At 38.5% G+C, this 20,917-nt stretch overlaps 5 protein-coding genes across 8 annotated transcripts; 1 reads left to right on the forward strand and 4 right to left on the reverse strand.

Annotated features, from left to right (window-relative positions):
* The first annotated feature begins 132 nt into the window (after window positions 1-132).
* On the forward strand, window positions 133-1,850 carry LOC103334423 (MDIS1-interacting receptor like kinase 2-like). The gene is made up of 2 exons (XM_008237390.3): window positions 133-1,106; window positions 1,231-1,850. The coding sequence occupies exons 1-2, from the start codon at window positions 200-202 to the stop codon at window positions 1,602-1,604; spliced, it is 1,281 nt and encodes a 426-aa protein (XP_008235612.2). The 5' UTR covers window positions 133-199; the 3' UTR covers window positions 1,605-1,850.
* A 435-nt stretch (window positions 1,851-2,285) lies between these two features.
* On the reverse strand, window positions 2,286-6,882 carry CESA4 (cellulose synthase A4). Its single transcript, XM_008237389.2, is given in 13 exon segments — window positions 2,286-2,810; window positions 2,813-3,101; window positions 3,188-3,538; window positions 3,660-4,181; window positions 4,283-4,495; window positions 4,591-4,716; window positions 4,870-5,007; window positions 5,123-5,735; window positions 5,828-5,978; window positions 6,068-6,134; window positions 6,228-6,349; window positions 6,460-6,664; window positions 6,764-6,882. Coding segments are annotated over 13 exon segments (3,168 nt in total). The 5' UTR covers window positions 6,845-6,882; the 3' UTR covers window positions 2,286-2,520.
* Window positions 6,883-7,624: 742 nt separating this feature from the next.
* Window positions 7,625-12,751, reverse strand: LOC103334420 (phosphate starvation response 1). Of its 2 annotated transcripts, none has more exons than XM_089055490.1 (9): window positions 12,482-12,751; window positions 11,481-11,532; window positions 10,722-11,380; window positions 10,351-10,606; window positions 10,194-10,270; window positions 10,049-10,088; window positions 8,952-9,009; window positions 8,473-8,542; window positions 7,625-8,200 (listed from the first exon to the last, which is right to left on the reverse strand). In XM_089055490.1, exons 3-9 carry the CDS (start codon window positions 11,370-11,372, stop codon window positions 7,841-7,843), a joined length of 1,512 nt encoding a protein of 503 aa, XP_088911616.1. In that variant the 5' UTR covers window positions 11,373-11,380; window positions 11,481-11,532; window positions 12,482-12,751; the 3' UTR covers window positions 7,625-7,840. The 2 variants fall into 2 exon arrangements, with proteins under 2 accessions (XP_088911616.1, XP_088911617.1); XM_089055491.1 differs by having other exon boundaries at window positions 11,455-11,532.
* A 1,127-nt stretch (window positions 12,752-13,878) lies between these two features.
* Window positions 13,879-14,984, reverse strand: LOC103334419 (acid phosphatase 1-like). Its single transcript, XM_008237387.2, has 3 exons — window positions 14,513-14,984; window positions 14,216-14,425; window positions 13,879-14,105 (listed from the first exon to the last, which is right to left on the reverse strand). Exons 1-3 carry the CDS (start codon window positions 14,896-14,898, stop codon window positions 13,931-13,933), a joined length of 771 nt encoding a protein of 256 aa, XP_008235609.1. The 5' UTR covers window positions 14,899-14,984; the 3' UTR covers window positions 13,879-13,930.
* A 959-nt stretch (window positions 14,985-15,943) lies between these two features.
* LOC103334571 (fanconi anemia group F protein (FANCF)) lies at window positions 15,944-20,842 on the reverse strand. 3 transcript variants are annotated; one of them, XM_089053957.1, is made up of 10 exons: window positions 20,524-20,842; window positions 20,307-20,405; window positions 19,753-20,180; window positions 19,205-19,412; window positions 18,788-18,946; window positions 18,573-18,673; window positions 18,366-18,434; window positions 18,245-18,285; window positions 18,031-18,136; window positions 15,944-16,994 (listed from the first exon to the last, which is right to left on the reverse strand). In XM_089053957.1, exons 1-9 carry the CDS (start codon window positions 20,689-20,691, stop codon window positions 18,069-18,071), a joined length of 1,341 nt encoding a protein of 446 aa, XP_088910083.1. In that variant the 5' UTR covers window positions 20,692-20,842; the 3' UTR covers window positions 15,944-16,994; window positions 18,031-18,068. The 3 variants fall into 3 exon arrangements, with proteins under 3 accessions (XP_088910083.1, XP_088910082.1, XP_088910084.1); XM_089053956.1 differs by having other exon boundaries at window positions 18,776-18,946; XM_089053958.1 differs by having other exon boundaries at window positions 18,776-18,946; window positions 20,307-20,414; window positions 20,524-20,664.
* Window positions 20,843-20,917: the final 75 nt, after the last annotated feature.

A 20,917-nucleotide genomic window follows, 5' to 3' on the forward strand; every position in this document is an offset into this window, starting at 1 on the left:
GCTTGAACTTGAGCCATAACAAGTTATCAGGTAATATCCCTGCAGAGATTGGAAACTTAGGTTGCAGTACTTATTGGATCTTAGCAGCAATTTTCTCACTGGAGAAATACCTTCAAACTTGGCCAAGCTCAGTCAATTGGAGGTTCTCAATGTCTCAAACAACCGTCTCTCAGGGTCCATCCCATCAGCATTTGCCAACATGCTTAGTCTAAACATTTTTGATTTTTCTTATAACTACTTGACAGGTCCAGTCCCAACTGGTGGGATTTTCCAAAAGGCGCCTGCAAATGCCTTTGTTGGAAACTCTGGCTTGTGTGGAGCTTCAGAGGGACTAAGTGCATGCAGTTCTTCCGGCAAAAAGTCCAACAAGAACAACAACAAAATTCTAATTGGTGTTTTTGTTCCTGTTTGTGGTTTATTAGTGATTGCTACTGTTATTGCTCTTATTCTTATATTCCAAAAGAAACCCAAGTTGCTTGATGAGGAAGCCAAAAGTTCTAAGTCTGAGAGCTTTGAGTCTAGTATATGGGAAAGAGAAGTGAAATTTACGTTTGGAGAAATTGTGAAGGCCACAGAGGACTTTGATGAGAAGTACTGCATTGGAAAAGGAGGATTTGGAAGGGTGTACAAGGCAGAGTTGCTATCAGGCCAAATTGTTGCAGTTAAGAGGCTTAACATATCCGACTCTAGTGACATTCCAGCAATAAATCGCCAGAGTTTTGAGAATGAAATAAAAACTTTGACGCATGTCAGGCACCGCAACATCATTAGGTTATTTGGGTTCTGTTCAAGAAGGGGTTCCATGTTCTTGGTTTATGAGTATTTAGAGAGAGGCAGCCTAGGAAAAGCATTGTATGGTGTGGAAGGAGATGATAAACTTGGATGGGGTACAAGGGTCAAAATTGTGCAAGGACTAGCTCATGCACTTTCTTACTTGCACAATGATTGTTCTCCACCAGTTGTGCACCGGGATGTTTCTGTCAACAATGTGTTGCTTGAGCGTGATTTTGAGCCACGCCTTGCGGATTTTGGAACAGCAAAACTGTTGAGCTCGGATTCAACTAACTGGACCAATGTTGCTGGTTCTTATGGCTACATGGCACCAGGTAATCTTACTGTGTAGTTTGTTCATTTTTAAGGCATTTTCGATCTTGAGAAGTATTGTAAATGCTAATGTTTTTGACTAAATACTTGGCAAAGGTGACTAATTTTGTTTTTCTTGATGTGCAGAGCTTGCATTCACCATGCGTGTCACAGATAAGAGTGATGTGTATAGCTTTGGAGTGGTGGCATTAGAAATCATGATGGGAAGGCACCCAGGGGAAATGCTCGAGTCCTTATTAGAGCCATCAAAATCACTAAAGGAAAATACAGAGTTGCTTTTAAAAGATGTGTTAGACCAAAGGCTGGAGCCTCCAACCGGTGAACTGGCAGAGGCAGTGGTGTTTGTGGTGACCATAGCCTTGGCCTGCACTCGTACCCAACCGGAGTCACGACCCACAATGCGTTATGTGGCACAAGAACTATCAGCTCGGACCCAGCCTTACCTCTCTGAACCATTTGGTGCGTTAACCATCAACAAACTAACTGGCCATCAAAAATAGAAGAGATTGAAACTAGTGGTAGCGTGTATGCCAACCAAATCTTAGTTCAAAATGCAAATATATAACTAGCTCTTTCTTGGTGTGTTTGTATTGTGTGTACATGCATTGAGCCTAGTGACAATAGTGGTTCTTGATGCCCCAGATGCATACTAGTTAAGAAAATAATCTTTTGGTCTAACCCAAAAGTTTTGAATATTTTGGTGCTTGTACCATATAATATTGTATATAATGTAGTTTCATTTACAATCGACAATTGTCAACTTTTCCATACTTCATCTGCTAAACCTTTAAATGCTTTAAATTCACCAAATTGTCTGCAAAACCGCGTTTTTCGAAACGGGTAAGACTTGCTTTTTTGTTCTTTTCTGGGGGGGTTTCAGACTTAGCTTTCAACAGCTTGCTCACAGCTCACATCATCAATGGCTTTTGATGCTTGTTAAATACTCTCCAGCCAGACAAAGGTTCTGTCTGTGTTGTTGACTTTATTGCTATGTTTTAAAATACCAGCCCATAGTCACTTAAAAAAGGCCAGACTTGCAAACCAGGTCTTAGGTTCGAACTTTCGTGACATCTTAGTTGTGTGTGTGAAAGAAAATTCCTCTATCTTGTAGTTTAGGTTATTATTTGTACTAATATATAACAGCCCATAGTCTCAATAAGAAAAAATTTCGTGGAAAAAAATAATAAGAAACACATAATTTGTATTATAATTAAGTTTTATACATGTAGCAGTGGGTCCCTGGTCACACAAATAAGTGTCAAAAATCTCTCTTATGAATATATATCATATACGTATAGTGTCTACACAAATGACCTTCGGAAACTCGAGAACATTTGAAGACAAACAAGCAAAAGTTGCATAACTACAAAGACAATCAATGAAGAGAAAGTTGAAAACCCCAACAGCATAGCATGGCTAGCATTCCACACCACATTGTTTAAGAATTGGTCCAGTTTGCTTGGGCAAGAAGGGATCAATTCTCACCCAAATCAATGAGAAGATGGAAGCAAGAAGAACTGACCAAAGGATCACAATGGTAGGAGTTCTGTTTTGCCTCCCCATCAAACCTTTGAGGAAGGGGTAGAGATGAACAATGACCCAGAAGGAGAAAAATAGCTTTCCGAACAAAGGACCCCACGAGCCGTAGCCATTGTTAATGGCATCAGAAATTCCAGCTACTACTCCTACCATGTTCAAGATGATCAGGTGGTTGGTGGTATGAGAAGAGTTGTCCATTTGAAGAGGTAGAGTTCACCAAACTCTGCATCCTCTGCTGCTTTTGATGTTACAGTAAAGTTGGTGTCAACTCCAAACAGGACTTTGAGGAGGCCTTGAAAGACAGCAAAAAAATGTGCAGACACTCCACCAATCACCCAAAATTGCTCGTTACGCCACCAGTCCTCGATGCTAACATTGCTCCATCTGAGCTCTAGGATGCCAGTTGCAATGATGGAGAGGAAAAGAGCCATGAACCATATGCTAGCAAAGTTATTAAGCTGCAAATAATGAAATTCTGATTCATGAATTGGCCAATTTCCTTTGATCTTCAAACAAAGTAGTCTCTAAAAGTAAAAGTACTTACAGTGGGGATGATGAACTTTCCGGTCAAAAGACAGACTGCTGGAACAGTGCAATATGCAATTAAGGGGATCGAAGTGAAAGGGTAGACTATGGTGTTGATGTAAGCAAGCCTCTCCAGCCATTTCAATTTTCCTCCATAGGCATACCATAAGGGGCAGTGACGACTAAGAAAGATTTCAACAGAGCCAAGAGCCCATCTCAGAACTTGGTGCAACCGATCTGATAGATTAATAGGAGCAGATCCCTTGAAAGCTGGTCTTTTTGGCATGCAGTAAACTGACTTCCATCCTCTACAATGCATTTTGAAGCCGGTCAAAATATCTTCTGTAACTGAACCATAAATCCACCCAATCTGCAATGAAAAACCAACCAAATCTTGAGTTATTATAGTTTTTGTATCAAATCCTGATGTAAGAAGAATCGAATACTAGAAATGCATAAATAGTTAAGTAGTTCATCATAATGCTACTCACCTCTTTTCCCCATTCAGTTTTTTCTTCATAGCCACAACTTATGACATGAATGGCCTCCTTAACGAGTGTTTGGCTATTATTCCCTTCAGGAAGCCCACCATTTTCCATAAGAGTGGAAGCAATAAAAACAGGAGATTGTCCAAAACGTTTCTCAAAATTTTTCTGTGACATAAGTGATGATTTCTCCAACTCATCATAGCCTTCAAACCCTTCTTCAATCTCTTCAAGATCAAACATGGGGGCACTCCCTTTCCTTACGTAGTTTTTCCCCATCATTTTCTTCTTCTTGGTGTAAATTCCCCCAAGAAGACTTCTTATCCCATGCTTCTTAGACTTAGACTTAGACTTCTTTGAACCGCGACAACAGCCACAGAAGCACCATGAAGGCCAGCAGTCACATGTCATCTTAGGTCGCTTTTCAGACACTGGAGGATCATAGCCATACAATGCTTGTCTATTGAAGACACATCCAGTACCAACATACACTGGTCCTTGGATCCCATCTAGGCCTCTCATGTTGATCTATAACCAAAAACAAAGTCAAGGCATTGAGCTAAACTTTTAAAGGCAGATAATTCTGTATTGTAAGAGAATGTGTTAGTTAAAGCTCTAGTGGCACTTACATCAAAGAACACAACATTTCGATTAGCATATCTGTCATGCCGATCAATACCATCAAACCTTTGAGGGAACTGAACATAGCATAGCTTCTTCCCGAGTTGGGGATCCATTAGGAAGCACATAGCTTCTCTTACAGCCTTGCTGTTGTTGATGTAGTGGTCACAATCAAGATTCAACATGAAAGGTGCATTAGTAAGCACTGCAGAAACTCGAACCTGTTGATCACATACAACATTTAAGGTATAAACATTACTGTATGAACCAATCTTGCCTCAACCTAAATACACACATTTAATCAACATTAGCTCACCAAAGCATTCATGGCACCAGCTTTCTTGTGATGTTGATAGCCAGGACGTTTCTCACGTGAAACATACACAAGACGAGGCAGTTCCTTACCATCCACATCTAGTGCTCCCTCACTTCCCAGATAAACCTGCAAAGCAAGTAAAATGTCCACAGGCCATTGTCACAGTGCATTTCCTTTACTTTTGCTCTCTCTCTTTGAGAAACTAATAAATCCTAAAAATCAACAAGAGCTACATTGGATGACATATGGATTTAATGGGAAGAAAACAGAATATCAAACCTGGATCATTCCCGGATGATCACGAGTGTTGTTCCCAGGCCATGGAGTACCATCCTGCATTACCCAACCCTCTTCTGGTTTCTTCTGAGCCTTTGACACCAATGCATTAATCCTCACTTTGAATTCTTCGTACTCTCTCTGCAGTACCACACAAATAAACCTTTAGACCTCATTTCGTTGTCGTCAAAGTGTTGCAACAAAATAACTAAAGAACAGAAATTAATATATGTTTCTCCTGTATCTTTTAGCTTACCTTCATGGCTCTACGCTCCTTCACAAAGTTTGGGTGCACCTTGTCCTTCAAGTAATCAATCTTCTGAGAGAAATAGAACTCAGGGGCCCTAGGCTCAACGTTATGCTTTTTGCAAAATGGCACCCATCTTCTTGCGAATTCAGCAGTCTCTGATAGGGAATCAAAAAGGAGCATTGAAGCACCATCATCCGATACATAACAGCAGATCTTGTCAACAGGGTAGTCAACAGATAAGATCGATAGAACCGTGTTTGCAGTAATGATTGGAGGCTCCTTGAGAGGGTCCACTGTACTCACATACACATCAACTGATGATAATGTGTTAGGCTCACCCTCACGCTCAAACCTTATGGTCAGGCGGTCTAGGTAAGTCTCACGGTTGATGGGGTTCCACTTGGGGAACTGATCAAGTATCCAAGAAAATGCAAACCATATCTCACAAATTACAGATATGATCCACAAAGGATAAGCATCATATGCCGGAGTTAAAATTCGAAAACGGAAGAAGAAGGCCAGAATAACAAGCCGGCAAACAATGACTATGCGGTAAGGGCTGATTTTGCTTGATGAGACAGGTACTTTTCGCCACAGTGGTTGCCGGGCTTCAGCCAAACTACAAAAAGTCCAGATTCGAACAAATGAGACACTGCTACATCAGTTGAGAAGCATAATTTGGTACACAGATTTTGTACAAAACCAACTTACAGGAAGTCATCTTCGTAGCCTTGATCATCATTTCTGTCGTCTTTGTTCACCAAACCTTTCTTTTCTTGCCTGACTTTCCATTTCTCCACTCTGTCTTTCCACTCTGCATTGCTCAAAACTTCTTTCTCACCTTCAAAATCCTTACCAGCAACTACAGAAACCAAAAATGGCATAAATTAATACATCCAATTCCCAATAAAAAGAAACAAATATATAAGTTGAATTGAATATTATCCTTACCACTTCCTCCAACAGAGAAAGGTTGATCGTTGTGATGCCACTGCTGTTGAGTGTGTTCTCCATTTTCCTGTAAAACTCAACAATTTTTAATCACTTGGGTGCCTTAAGATCACTTCCTACTCATAACAACTTATTATCTTATCAAACTAGATGAAATTACCGAATGATTAACGAAGTTATTTTTTTCTGTAGACTCATCATGGTGATCAATCTTGATCTGAAACTCATCATCAAAATCATCTGCATCAAAGTCTTCCTCATCTCCAGCAACTCTAGGACAACCTGCACATTAAAAACCGTACACGTTACATAATTTAAGGCCTAGGCCACATATAACTACATATGGATATGCAATATTAATTTATGAGAGAGAGAATTAATTAAAATGTCACCTTTTTGACGCTTATAACGAGTGTTGCACTGAGGGCAGCTCTGGTTGCCTTCACTCCTTTCATAGTCATAACAAGGCCGACAAACTGGGAAGCCGCAAACATGACATGCCACAAACAACTCCCCATCTTCTTTGTATCCAATGTCATCCCCACAAACCCTGCACACTTTCGATGAAGACACCGACTGCCTTGTCGGAGGCCGGTTCTGCATACCATTTGTCACATGGAGAAGGTTGTGAGTTCAGATCTCATGGACGAAGATTGTGTACTAAAAAAGAGATTAAGCTATACATTTTATGCATACCTCTTCAGTGCCATTCACAACATGGAGTTCATCTCGGGCGTGAGAACCAGTAAACAAGCCGGCCATGGTGTTTGAAGCCATGGCATGCAAACCAAAACGAGATTGTTGAACTTGAAAAGATGGTGAGAGGGGAGAGAAGGGAAGGAGGGTATTATAATGAAATGTTGGGGTGTAAAGAGAGAATATGATAATCAGGTGGAAGTGTGAGAGTCAGTTGTGCACCTACTGTGAGTTGGGAGGTCGTATGTTTGAGTCTAAGAAACGTTACTGAGCGATAGGTGAGAGGGAGAGAGGGTTTGCTTGCTTGGTATGGCAAATGCTCCATGGCTCGCTTCAACTCAAAGGTGTCTATGAGGCTGACGCCAAACTTTATTATTATTATTTTTTTATAAATAAACAAACAACAAAAATAAATACACACCTTACCTTCTCCATGTGTCACGTACCCACCTCAGAAAATTCTCCTTCATCAACGATATAGAACATAAATCTAATTACAAATTCAATAGAGTTCCTTAATAAAATTACAAATTATTCCTTAAACTAAAATTCCTCGTTCATATTAGTCATTTTCTGTCTAAGAACCACACTACCCGGAGAAATGTTTCTGACAATAATACCACGTGACCTGAGGACATGGTATTGCAGATTACATGGATTATTATTTAATTAGATTCGTAATATCATCATCACACACAATAGTGTTTCCTTTTGTAGAAAAAGATGAGCAGGGGTAAGCCATGTTAGGGTCTTCCAACATTTCCATGATGCCAGTCCCGAGGATGAATGATGGATCCAATTTCGTGATTCCAATGAACATTATTATTGCAAACAGCATCAAAGTTGAGAACAGAGGCGAGGTTCAAGAACGTTAAGATCAAAACTTGACTAATTAGCTTAAAACTATCAACTAGACAATAAAAATCACATACGCATTATTCATGCCCACGAGAATACGATGAATATTAAGTCAAAAAAAAGCTCTTTCCATAGGCGCCAAAGCCCATCTTAAAATGGGGACCTTCTATAAATCAGGAACGATTGGTCAGTCTAATACTGATATAACAGATGACAAGCTTATTCTTTTATTTTGGGACGCTTTGGGGTTTGGGGGTTGGACACAGAAAGATCTAGCTCAGGATCCTCAGGAGCTTCCGTTTCAGGTACCTTCTGCTTCCCTGACAGCTCCAGTGAGCCTACTTCAGATTTGGTGTTGGCTTTAACTGGATCAGTTTCAGTCTTACCAAGGTCCACCTTGGAGGGCTCCAGTTCACTTTTGTCAGGACAAGCTTGCATTGCATCTAAAGGGTCAGCGGGGTCGTCCAAATTCAACGATGATGCCTTCAGCGTGTCGATACCCGTCTTGCATTGCTTCTCAAACATCATTTGAAGATATTTCCCTTGTTCTTCTATCCGTAATTGTAGATTTCTTTGAATCTGCGGAGAACGGAAAGTTACAAATAGTGCATAGCAAAATAACCAAGAAACGCACAACAAAAGAAAACAGTATTAAACAAATAGAACCGGGGCCATATACGCAACAATCAAGGAACATATGAATTTGAGGGTTCGAAGTTTGACCAAAGCCTAAACAGTACAACGGTGCTATAAATGTTTCTCAAGCTTTGGCAGCAGAGACAAGTCAAGTTATAACTCAAAACCTATATCAATTAGAAAGAAAAATCCTTTTCCAATAAACAAATTCATACCTCAAGCTGTTCATGCAGCCGTTTCTGAACTTCCATCTGCAGCCGCAGAGCTTCAGTGATCTCGATACCCCTGTACCCAAATCAAATGAGCATAGAGTTTCTGAAAAATTTAACATGATAATGCAACCAACAATGAGATAAGAGTACACTAATCTATTGGTAGAATGTTGAATCATTTGACCCCTTTCCCCCCCTTAGATAGACCCCACTCTGGGATTATCACATTTAAATAGTGAACAGTTAGCAGTACATTCCAGGTGCTACAGTTAACAGTTCGCAGTATCTGCCAGGTGCTAAAGTTAACAGTCCTATAAAAGAATAATGATTAAAAATATCTTCCAGGTGCTAAAGTTAAGCAATTGAGGTAGCTCATATCCTCCTATTCTGCTTATAAAGCCTCTTTCCAGGTCATTTTTCCATTATGTTTTTTCTTCCCGAGGCAGCCCAAGGTATCACGAATTAATCAGTAATTGACTTACGTTTTCAAGTCAAGAGAAGTCATTTCTTCAATCGGAGTTAATTTCTTCTCCGAGGACCCTGCATAGAAGATTGTTTAACAGCACATTACATTAACTAATTAAGAAATCCTTACATGTAAGGTATAAATAGTAAATGAGGTCAGCATAGACATGCCAACTACAAAGTCTCACGGTAGAACATGAAACTCAAGGAGATAAAAACAAGCATTTCTGCACAAATATACCTCAAGGATAATAATTTCAGCATCCTGTACAGTATTGGTGAATAGACTAATAAAAAAACAGAGATAAATAATCTGAAAACATCAAAGAATAATAAGAAAATTCAAGTATTCACCAAAATACAGCCTGCTCAGAAATGATATGGGAAAAATTAATCAGACGGCTTGGACATTTTTACAAATAGTACAAAATTGAAATATTGCAAATCAATTTCTGGGAAGAGGGGCATTATAAAGGATTTTAAAAAAAGTCAGAAGAATTTCTCATTTGATGGAATCAAAAACAAAAAATACACAAAAGGTAACACTGCTAAAGATCATAATTTTTCTCTAGACCACACAAACTCCAGCACCAAAGCACAGAAAATTAAGTAACGAACAAGAAATATAGTTTTCGAAAAGAAAAAAAGATTTTGCATCCGACTTTCATTTGTCACAAATTTGGTGCTTAATTATGTCTTGTTTTATCTTCCGTCGCCAAAAACATCATACAAAAGCTTCAGCAACATAGCAGATTCGCATCACAGTAAGAATAAGAGATTCCTTATCCGAAAACATATGCACTTCAGAGATTCAATTTTTACCCCAGAAAAATTAAAACAAAAAATATAGAGACAGGGGAATGCATACTTAAAACACCCCTCCATTCCCCCTTGTATATCACTTCTGGAAACAAGGAAAATGCAAGCGAAAAGAGGTCGATGAAGTGGGATAAAATATTAAAAGAAGAATCAGAATGAGAGTAAAATCATGCCTACATAAATACAATCAACATATACACTAAATAGATATATGCAATTATGCATACATACACACATCTAGATAATATACATAAAAATGTACACATGTATAAACATTGAGGCACATGCCATATACCTTCAGATGACTCTGGTCTGTACCTAGCAGTCCGGTATTTCTGCAATTCAAAATGAACTCCAGTAAAAAGAAAGTTCTCACAAGCACACATACACACAAACAGTTTCTATGTGAAACTATTTATTGGCGAAAGAAGTATGTGTACCTGCAAATGACTTTTCACATGATAGATAGTCAAGCTTTCAACTTTCATGAGCTTTAGCACACCCTTAGGAGTTGCTCCTGCAAGAAGTAAAAACTTAATTGAGGTAGAAGTTTCTATCATACGCTAAGAATTCAGTAAAGCTAGAAGAGTTACACACTTTCACTACCGCCAAGTTGGTTCACAGCCTCCACAAAGGCCTCATGAAGTTCTGGTGTCCAACGCATGCGCGCCTTGGCGGGGGCACTATTAGCTGAGGAAGGAGCAGTAACAGAAATGATTTCCCTAGATGGAGCTGGAATGAGTTCTCTAGAAGGAGCAGGAATGATTTCCCCAGATGGAGCAGGTTGTTGCTGATGAACTTGGGGCTGCTGTGCTGAAAAATTCGAAGATGGTTTGGGAACCTGATATTTTATCTGAAACAACATAATCACAACCCAATTGGTTTTTCTTTTTTCATAACAATGACAGATATTATTCACTGAACTTGAAAATCTATATCAAGCACCAACTATACAAGAACATCTCAACCTTTGGTTCCAGATCTGTGACATTGTTGTCAACAAGAAGCTCATTCCAGTTAGAAGTCAAAGCATCATCATCAGTAATTAGCTGGTCTGCCCATTCCTGCCAATCACTTCGCTTAACAAATTCTTCAGCAGGCATAATCCCGCTACAACTACTGCTCTCTACTTGACTATTCTCGATATGGTTATTTACAGGAAAATCAAGGAAACCTGGCAGTGAATCAGTACACCAGGAACCACTGTTTTCTTTGGAATAAGGACAAGAGGATGTAGATTGAAGAAACCCTGAATGAGAAGAATGGGGTAATTGCAAAGACACAGAACTCGATGACTGAGAAATGAAAGGATTGTTTTTTGGCTGTTTTTCATGAGGTGAAGGAGCTGAGTAGTGAAGATCTGTTGAGAATCCTGATGATGATGAAAATATGTGACCAACTACTCCACTGTTGGAAGTTAAGTGACCTGCATGCACAACAGGCCTTGTCATAAGTTCTCTTTCCATGGACACCTGTTGGGAGTCAGGCAACTTGGGATATGTCTCTTCCATAGGGGTTGGAAGGACTGGTAAAGATGAAGACATTGCTGCAGATACCCCCAGGTGAGTAAACTGTTTTGCAGCTGATCTCTGAATGGACAAAGCAGGGCGTGCCTCCATCAATAGCCCTAAAACCAGAGAAGGAGCATCAGTAATTTAGTCATTAAATATTAGCTTAGCTTGTGATAGTGATGATAATTACCAACTTAAAACCTACTGAAAGCACACCTTTTGCTTGTTATTGATACCAAAATCACAGAAAGGGGTCATCAATTTTCACCTGTGAACAGAAGGATAAATCCATTAGTGCAAGACACCATTAAAACCAACCATCATAAAATGAAAGCATTTTTTGGCATGAAGATGATAAAAACTCTCCCAGAACCCCGAAAATGTTTTCAGAAAAAAAAAACCCACAAGAATGAGTTTACAATTGCATCACAGTGTCATCAGTACATTCCACTGCAAGGTAATAATGAACCCCTTAAAACTATGAGTGGAAGAACCCTAGTATCCGAAAAAAAAAGCAGAACATATAAAATAAAAATCTTTCGGCATTGTCTTTTTTTATGAGGCAGTTGATCATTTAGTTGCAACGCTACATAACACAATCAAAAGTTCACATTCATCAGCACAAAAGCAATTATTTGTCTGACTTTGAAACACCCTAAAGAATAATCCAACTTATGTCAATCAAACAAAACAGGAAAAAAATTGCCAGAAAACAAAAATATCTACAAAAATACTTAAGTAACCGAATATAAGTTCACACTTGCTTTCACTCTCTCTTAAAACCCTACTTCTGCTATAAGCCATATTCTATAAAACAGCCTCCTCCACTGAACCCCAACAACACGATCACAATTCAAGTGATAACCAGCTCCAACAATTCAAATTTCATCAAAACATGCAATCCATCCAAGTTAAAAAAAAACAGCTACAAAGAAAAAGCATTGCACCCCACCATGCAAAACAATTGCTATATCCAAGCGAAGCATGTCCACCAAAATTGAAGAATAACAAGAAAACAAAATATCCACCAAAAAAATGAACCAATACAAACAACAAATACCAATTCAATCGAAACCCAACAATACCAATTTGGAAAAAACGCAAAATTCAATCAAAACTCCAAATGAGCATTCCACAACAAGCAATAAAGCCTGAAATTCCAACCCAAAAACCAAAAAATTGAAAAACTTTATCAAAAGGGTATATCGAGCTCGTACCTAAAACCTGATAGAGCGCCCCAAGTAGGAGAATTGGAGCCCGAAACACGCAGAATCGAATCAAAACCCAGATTTTGGCGCAGGAGGAGGGAGATACGTCTAAAATAACAGGCGGGTGTTTTTAAATTCCGTCACCGGCGTGCCCAGGAGCGAAAGGAAAGGATGTGAACGGTGACGAGTCACACGAGTGCGCTTTGTTTTTGTGTCCCCTTCGGCTTTGGGCCTCGTTTGGGGCTCTCTTTCTCTCTGCATTTTTAACGAACAGTGGATGTCTCCACGCGCCTCGGCAGTTCGTTTAAACGATTTCTCGGAAGCATATGCGTGGGGCCCACAGTGGTGGCGGACTGTGATTGGTAGGCAGGGTAAATATCCGGTAAGGTGCACGTGGGGCAAGCGTGACAACTGAAATGTTCTTTGGAGTTGCCCAAAAGCCCAACGTGGCCTAAGACAAGACATTTAACGTCCTTTGTTTTTCTTTTTCTTTTTTCTCTGTGTTTTCTGTTTTGTGGGCTTGTCTTGGGTCTTTCATTCTCGGACCCAAACTTGGTCCATATGGGATGTTGAGTGGACACGTGTAAGGAACCCATATGGATAATTAGAATGTTGGACAATCTGAGTCAACACTCGAAGAGTAAAAAATGCTCAAGGAAAATTCAATACTCAAAATGGGATTTCGTTTTCATGGCCTAACAAAAATGGGATTTGGTTTTTATTATGCAGATTTGCGCTGTTAATGACCTTCTTAACAGCTGTTTAGGTAAGATTCTGAGCATAAAAGGGTTGTAAATGATGAGCAATTATTTTTACGCGTGCTCGGGTTTTAATAACAATTACGCGGTGGAGATCATTTTTATTTCTTATTAAGATAACGTAGTAAGTTAAATTTTTATAGATTTGACCAAGTTACTAATAATAAAATTAAAATGTTTTTTCTTGTTGTTTTTTCTCTCTCTGCATAATTGAAAACGTTTGCTTGAAGAAGTAGAACTGTGTATAAAATAACGTCGTGTACCTGAATTGAGCCATTTTGAGTCCAATTTCAACAAGTAATGCCATATGCTATAATTAGCCCAGAAGAAAGCTTCTTTTGTTTTGGGTTAAGAGATGGAGAGGTAAAGGGAGACAAAGTTCCAAAAGAAATCAACATCTAATGATGCCATTTCAATAATTCAATGGATTTAAAAGGGGAAAAAACATCAAGTTGTCTCCTTGACTTTTGAGGTACTTTCCTTTGAACATGCAGGAACTTCAAATGCAGAAGCACTTAAAACCCACAACTTTGCAATACAACGCAGCAGAGCATATAGTTCATACCCACTACCACTAACATTGTACTGAGAAAGGACAAAAGTGCTTTTGTTTTGGCTAGTCAAATAAGTGCACAAAGAAGCACAGAGGAACAGCAATATTGTGCTTTATAATTTATAATTTATGGACTGAAATTTCATGCTAATTGTAGTACATGGAATTGGGTAATTTGAATGTCCTTTTGGCAATTGGAAGGCCCTCAAAGCTGCTCCATTGATCTCCAATGATGCCCCAGATGAGGTAGCCTTCATCAACCAATCTGTGCCTTGCCTTAGACTTGTATTTTTGCACTTCCATGAACTCATCTTCAAGACCCCTGTATTCAAAACGACTCCTGTTAAAGTTTTCAATTTCAGGCAAGCTTAATTATACAGAAATAATCAACAAAAAGATGGATTTGAAAGCCTTGGTGATAGCTCATTATACCTTAATATAAGACCAGTCCATCCATGGTATCCAACCTTAATGAGATTGTCCACACTTGAGGATCTAAGGTTTTCCCTTCTTGAGGAGATCAAAAATATTTTTAGTCCTCTGTTTTTTATCTCATGGAAGAGCTTCAGTGTGTGCTCAAGAGCTGGTGCCTTACTCTCTCTCATCCATGCCTCCAAAGAAGTTGCATTGATCTTCTCTCCCCTAGTTTGAGATTTCCAAATCCAAAAATATATTTTACTCAGGTAATTAAAAATTTACCCCAAGAAAAACACAGTAAAACTCACTTACCCAAAACCATGTGTCTTGAAGTAAGGAATGGTGGAGAGAAGTGTATCATCAACATCAAAAATCCATGCATCTTTGCCATCACCTTCCAATGTGCAGCAGCTGCTCAAGTAGAAAGTGACCTCCTCCAAGGCCTTCTCTGAATCAGCCTTGTACTGAGAGGATGTCATGTATTTCTGAATGTACTGGACACATTCTTGGGGCACCACATCAAAACCTCTAATGTTGTTCACTTCCACATTGATCCTCCAACTCTCACAGTACTTCTTCAAGCCATCTCCTACCCCATTGTTCTTGTTTTTCTGGTTTTTCAAAATGTTCCAGTCTGCTGCAACCACTAAGCCTGTGAAGAGGCTTGAAAAAATTAGAAATCCTGTGAGTTTTCCCATTGCAAATGTGATGACAAAAAAGAAACGGAGATGGAGAAAATTATGGGTGAGTTGAGTCTAGATTGGGGGTAAAGAGAAGACATAATTGAGGGTGGCATGGGCTGTGGGGCATGAATTGTCATTGCCTTTTACCGGAGATCACATGGTGTGCAATCAATTAAGTTTGATAGCTAGTAAATTGATTGTTGATTAATGAATGTGTAATGGACAACTGGACAAAAGGAAAATTTAGAGTAATGTTGGAGAGACAACTTTTGAACACCAATTATGATCCAACGTTTTATTTGTTTTCTTTCCGAACTCACTCGAAATTTTATTTATTTCCAACCAATAAAACATTGTCGCGTTAATTAGTGTCCAAAAGTTAGTGTAGTAAGTTGATTTCTAGTATTTATGCTTTACAACTCATGAAAATTGTTCCCTAGTGATTTGTGCTCTTTGAGCATCATCACTTTAAAAACGCATCAAATGGACGCTTAATTAACATGGTCATGCATAGTTCTGGTTTGATCAATGAATCTTAGCCGTCTGATTAAATGTCTTGTGGGCTTTGCAAGGAGACTCATAGTCCATGAATCTCCAAAGTGATGTTATGAATCTCCAAAGTGAATTTATATAAACATAAAAGAGGAAAAAGCATCCAATGGACCAAAAAGAAAAAGCATCCAAGGGCTAGCCTATTTGTCCTATTTTAAATTTGAGTTGCAAAATTAGGCATAACAAACGGATGGCAAAGCAAGAAGTTTTGATAGATAGAAGTTGAGCAAAATAAAACGTAGGTGTTTGATTGATAATGGTCGTTAGTTTTAGGTAATTTCGTGTATGTTTGTCATATCGACAGTCAAAAAAGATCAACTGGGTGTTGTGAATGTGAAGTTTGAATCCTCTGGCATTTTAAAAAGAGAAGAAACAAAAAAATTAGGTCAAGTTTGTTCATGGTTGCAATCTTGGTTGGAATGCAAAAGAAACATGGCAATGAATAGTGGACCCCAAAACCATCTTTGTAGAATTTAATTTATCTTTTTTACAAGCAAAGATAGAAAGATTGAAAGAAGAATAATACTTGCTCCACTCCACAAGAAAGAGGAAACAGAAGAAATAGCAATTGTTAAGATCCCTTTTTTCCAACTATTTCAAGGTTTGGTTTCCTTTACATTATCTTGCCACAACATAAGTCTCACTGCAGAGAAACGAAATAGGTTGAAAATGAAACAAAATTTGGTCATGCTATTATTAGCCAACAATTTTGAATGTAAATCTAAGTTGCATGACTCAAAGGAAAATATCTATACATCTCAAAGGAAAAATTGTCCATATATCCTTTGAGAGGACAAAGCATCACCGGAAACTATGAGGTGAAAGATGGTCATCGAAACCGTTGTCGAAGTTCAGAGAATAGCTTTGAAGATCATAGGTGTAATGAGTGTAGCTCTTTCGCCATCCCACAGCTTGTTTCCATTGCGACTTCAACTTCCAAATCAACTTCCTCAAAAGATAGGATACATGGCAACAACCAGTTGATGCTCTTCTTTCAATGCTAACAAGTGTGACCGCAGATCCGGTGCTTGCGATTCCCTTCACCAACTTCAAACACTGGATTTTCCAACAGCTAGAGACGCTAGAAACTTTCATTTTTAAGCTCCTTATCCACCTTGGTCTGTGTGTTGTTTTATAGCGAGCTCATATGAAATGAAGCAAAAAAGCACCAAGAATAATATACGGTTGGCAAGAAAACAAACAGATGAAGCTTTCAAGTATCAATTCCCACTAGCAGGCATCATCAACGAGATGTCACAATCCCATTGGTGGAAGTTGATAAACATTATAATCAAATAGTCTATTCAACTTTTCTTTAAAACAATTCCCAGGTCCCATAGGTCCCAGTTTGGAGAAAAGATTGACGACTTGCCTCTAGTGATGTAACGTCAGTCAAGTGATACAAAACTTTTTGAATGGATCGTCTCTGAAAAGTTGCTTGTGCTCATCTGTTGTATTTGGCTTCTGTTTCAATTAAAGGCTCTTGATAGTGAACTTTCCAGGAAGCATATAAGTGGGATGAGGTCGACTCTTACATCAAAAGTTCCCACCGGCCATACCTACATGAGCCATATAGTAAACAGATTAATCAAAAAAATTGTGAACTTGCCCCTTGATGACAAGGTTGATCACACTTTACACAGAAAAGGCCCACAAAGATCATGACAAATTGTGTCGTGTATATTTTTTATACTTATATTATAAAAGGAATTAATCAAAACTGTGCTAACAAAGCATATATCCAAGCAAAATATAGCAAACCCTACTGTATTTTTAGAATAGCTACCTAGTAAACCATGAAAACCACAAAATCTTGAGAGAGGAAAAAGTTTTGTTTACCCTTTGGAAAAAGAAAAAGAAAACCCTGGATTGATATCAAGAGCTCATCAACATAAAACAACCATATTTTTAATAAATTTTTGTGAACTTTATGTAGCCTTTTCATCACATGGTTGATTATACTGCACATAGAAAGGGCCACAAAGATCATGAGAAATTGTGTCATGTAGATCTTTGATACTGATATGGATATAAAGTGAATTAATAAAGATTTTGCTACCAAAGCAGGTCTCCATTCAATGGACCAAGCAAGGTGTTGATTTCTCTTTTTCCAATCAAGGTCTTCTAACCAATATAACTGAAGAATAATTATGACTACGAGAATATTTCACAGAAAAACACCACTGCATTTAGAGTAGCCACCTAGCGAACCAGGAGGAGGAAAAAATTTGATGTTTGATCCATAAACTTACAGTTTATAATTGACTTTCACCCTTTGGTAAAGGAAAAAAATCTTGAAATGATATCAAAAGTTGATCAACATAAAACAAACATTTTTATAAATAAAGCTAACTTTAGTGAGTTGTACCATATATCTTACAAAATCGTGACCCACACAACTATTCAGTCACAAGTTTCCAAAACCATAATAGTTTCCTTCCAACTCTAAACTATTTATTAAATTTCATCCTATGTATTTATTACTATAAAACTTAACCCTGCATAGAGTTGCTTTACCTAACATATAAAAAAAATGGGATAAATGACTAATGTTATTAGTATTAATTCAGCTGCATGGAGGATAAACATTCTTACAGACGACTGGCCTGATACTTTCAAGCACCATCGCAACTTCAGACAAACAGGTGGGAGCCACAAACATGAAAAATGTAAAGGCACCAAATTCTCTCAGCAAGCTCACCTGGAAAAAAGTTCATATATTAATTCTAGCATTTCCTCTATTTCATTTCTAAAACAGTTGGGGGACAGGGAAGGTTGACTGCAGAACTAATTGAATATAAATACTCACAGTCATTATGCTCCTTCAAATCATGAGCACAGCCACAGCATCTACAAAACAAAATAAATGTGAATTGCTGCCACAATCATACATCTTGACAAAGAGTATCATTAGGGTTACAATACAAAACCTCATTGTTGAAAACTCCCCTCTAAACTGAATCTGAATTTCGCTCAAATATAGTCTAAACAAGGGTGACCTGCAACACCAATTAGCAAAGGGGGAAAGAAAATCATTCAAAACCTATGATTCAGTCAGTTCCTGTGCAAATAAGATGATTGATTCAAATCAAAGTAAAAAAGACGTCCAAACATTGCATAGAATAGTATAGGAATACCGGGATGGAATTGCAACAGCTACAAGGGATGGGGATATTTTCCACAACTGATGCAGCTGACTTCCCAGAAGTCCGCTCAAATATTCAAGAATGTTACTTTCCTAGTTCCACCACAAAAGCCAACCATGATTACTAATACAAAAAGATAAAGCATGAACAAGCAAAGAAGCATGCATGTCTTCTTATCAGCATCAATTTTGAACCTTTGAACTCACTGCTTCCTGTTTAGATAAAGGAGCTGTAGATCTTCCATAAAGTAAGTTGCACACTTCATGATATTGCTCCGAAATATTTTTGCAATCATAACAAACTGACACCATATATTCGATTAGAGAAGTCCATCTGCTTGCAATGCACCCTACTAACAAGAGCTCCTGTTTCAAAAGGGAAAAAGGGGAACTTGAGCACAATTTCTTCATTCAACAGTACAATTTATTTCCTAAAGAATGCAAGGGTACAGAGATGTGTAGTTAGCCACGCGACCATTGAAATACAAAATATTTATTGCTGAAGAGAATCAATCCTTCAGATTACAAAAGTAAAAAAATTCACAATTCATTCTAATTTATTTATTGAACTGAACTGACTTACAATTGTGCCTGAAAAACAAAAACAAAAAAAAACTGACTTACAATTGTTTCGCGCAGACCATCATCACTGCTTCCTGCTGAAACACTCAAATTCAGCCGTCCAAATATTTGTACCCACTGAATCTTAGGGGCAGAAAATATCATGCTGGCACCGGAGACCAATTGAATAGTTCTCTTATCAAGAAAATAGGAGATATTCTTTGATTTCCAGCGATTCCATGTCAGAGAACCAACCAACCACTCTACAATGCTGAATAAGGAACCACAAGATATTCAGTTCAGGTCATAGTAGTGAGATCCTGAAAACATACAACAGTAAAATTTTGATTTTTCATGTAAACTCCTCTAAGTATCTACAAGAACACTCATGACTCAGCTAAATGCATCTCAGAAAAGGAGTTTATTATGAGACATACTATCTTCTATCACAAAGAGACTAGCCACTCACTCCTTAAGCCAGACACATACAGTCTTAATACAACTCCTCAGACTAATGCTTGCACATAGAACATAATCCACTTAACTTCATTCACACACATTATTTACTCTTCTATTACACACACGCTTTTGCACACACATTTCCCACTTACTCTGGAGCATTTTCACGCTTTAATTGTTCTTTTAACAAATTATCATCAAACTCGCTCCAACTGCTATGTCTGATACTATGAGAAAGAACATCTAAGCCTGCCTCAACCGCTGACATTAAAGAAACTTTAGACCACCGCTTCAAGAGCTCTTGCACCACATAATTGGTGAAACCATCACCAGCGCAATTTTCAATCTTTGTAGCTGATGCAATGCTTCGGTGAAGTGATGTATTCTGCAACTTCAACTTGTTGAAGTATGCATTCAGAAAATCATGCTCAGTTTCTGATAGCTCTTCAAGATCCATCTCTACAGTTGCCATCAGCAAAGCTCTGAGATGTGCATCCCTCAACGGTAAGGTATGAATGAGATGGTCTAATACAAAGTGCCGTGCAGTAGTAAGATTTGCAGATGAAAGATGTGCAAGCCCCTGCTTTATCAAATACAAGCATACAACTAAGCTAAGCAGGCTACACTTTAAACTTTTTCATAAGCAAAAACTAGTTAATTCAACAAATTTAAGGAGCCAAACCAATAAAATCTACAAAACTATAACCTTAGGAAGAGAAGCAGCAGATGTCATTTCAGATAGAGCTGCATCAAGCTCCTCCATAGAGCCCCCATAATCATCTGAGCAGCCAAAACTTCCAAGAACCTAACAACACTAAAAGAAAAATCTCAACTTACTGAACCCAACTGAAAGAGACATGAAATTCAGAGATACCCTTTCCACTCAAACCAAATATGATTGGGGAAAAGCAGTGAAAGCTGACCTTCTCAAAGAAGAGGCCCCATTGGAAGGCTTTTTTTATGTTGTGGGAGTCCCAGTGGGCAAGGCGACCAGAGGATTGATACCCAGAAAGCAGAAGCAGTATATCGACAAACCCTTTGATCAGATTCAAGAGTTGCTCCAAGGAGATGTGTGGGTGGTTCCAGCCCATCGTCTTCTTCACTAAGCCACTGCCCAAGCTTACGATAGGAAATGTGAAATGGAAAGGACCTCAAGCGGCGGCGTCTCTTCGGCTTTCCGGTTTTCCCGCCCTCCCCAACCTTTTTCTTTTCATTGGGAGGCTAAAATCAATAATTTTTGCTTTGTATTTTAAATATTTTTGCTTTTTCCTTTCATTGGGCGCCACGGCTTTTGCTACCCCTCGATGGCGCCAATCA

Source organism: Prunus mume, linkage group LG6, assembly GCF_029339155.1.
Source record: "Prunus mume cultivar Tortuosa linkage group LG6, ASM2933915v1, whole genome shotgun sequence".
Taxonomy (NCBI): Eukaryota; Viridiplantae; Streptophyta; class Magnoliopsida; order Rosales; family Rosaceae; genus Prunus; species Prunus mume.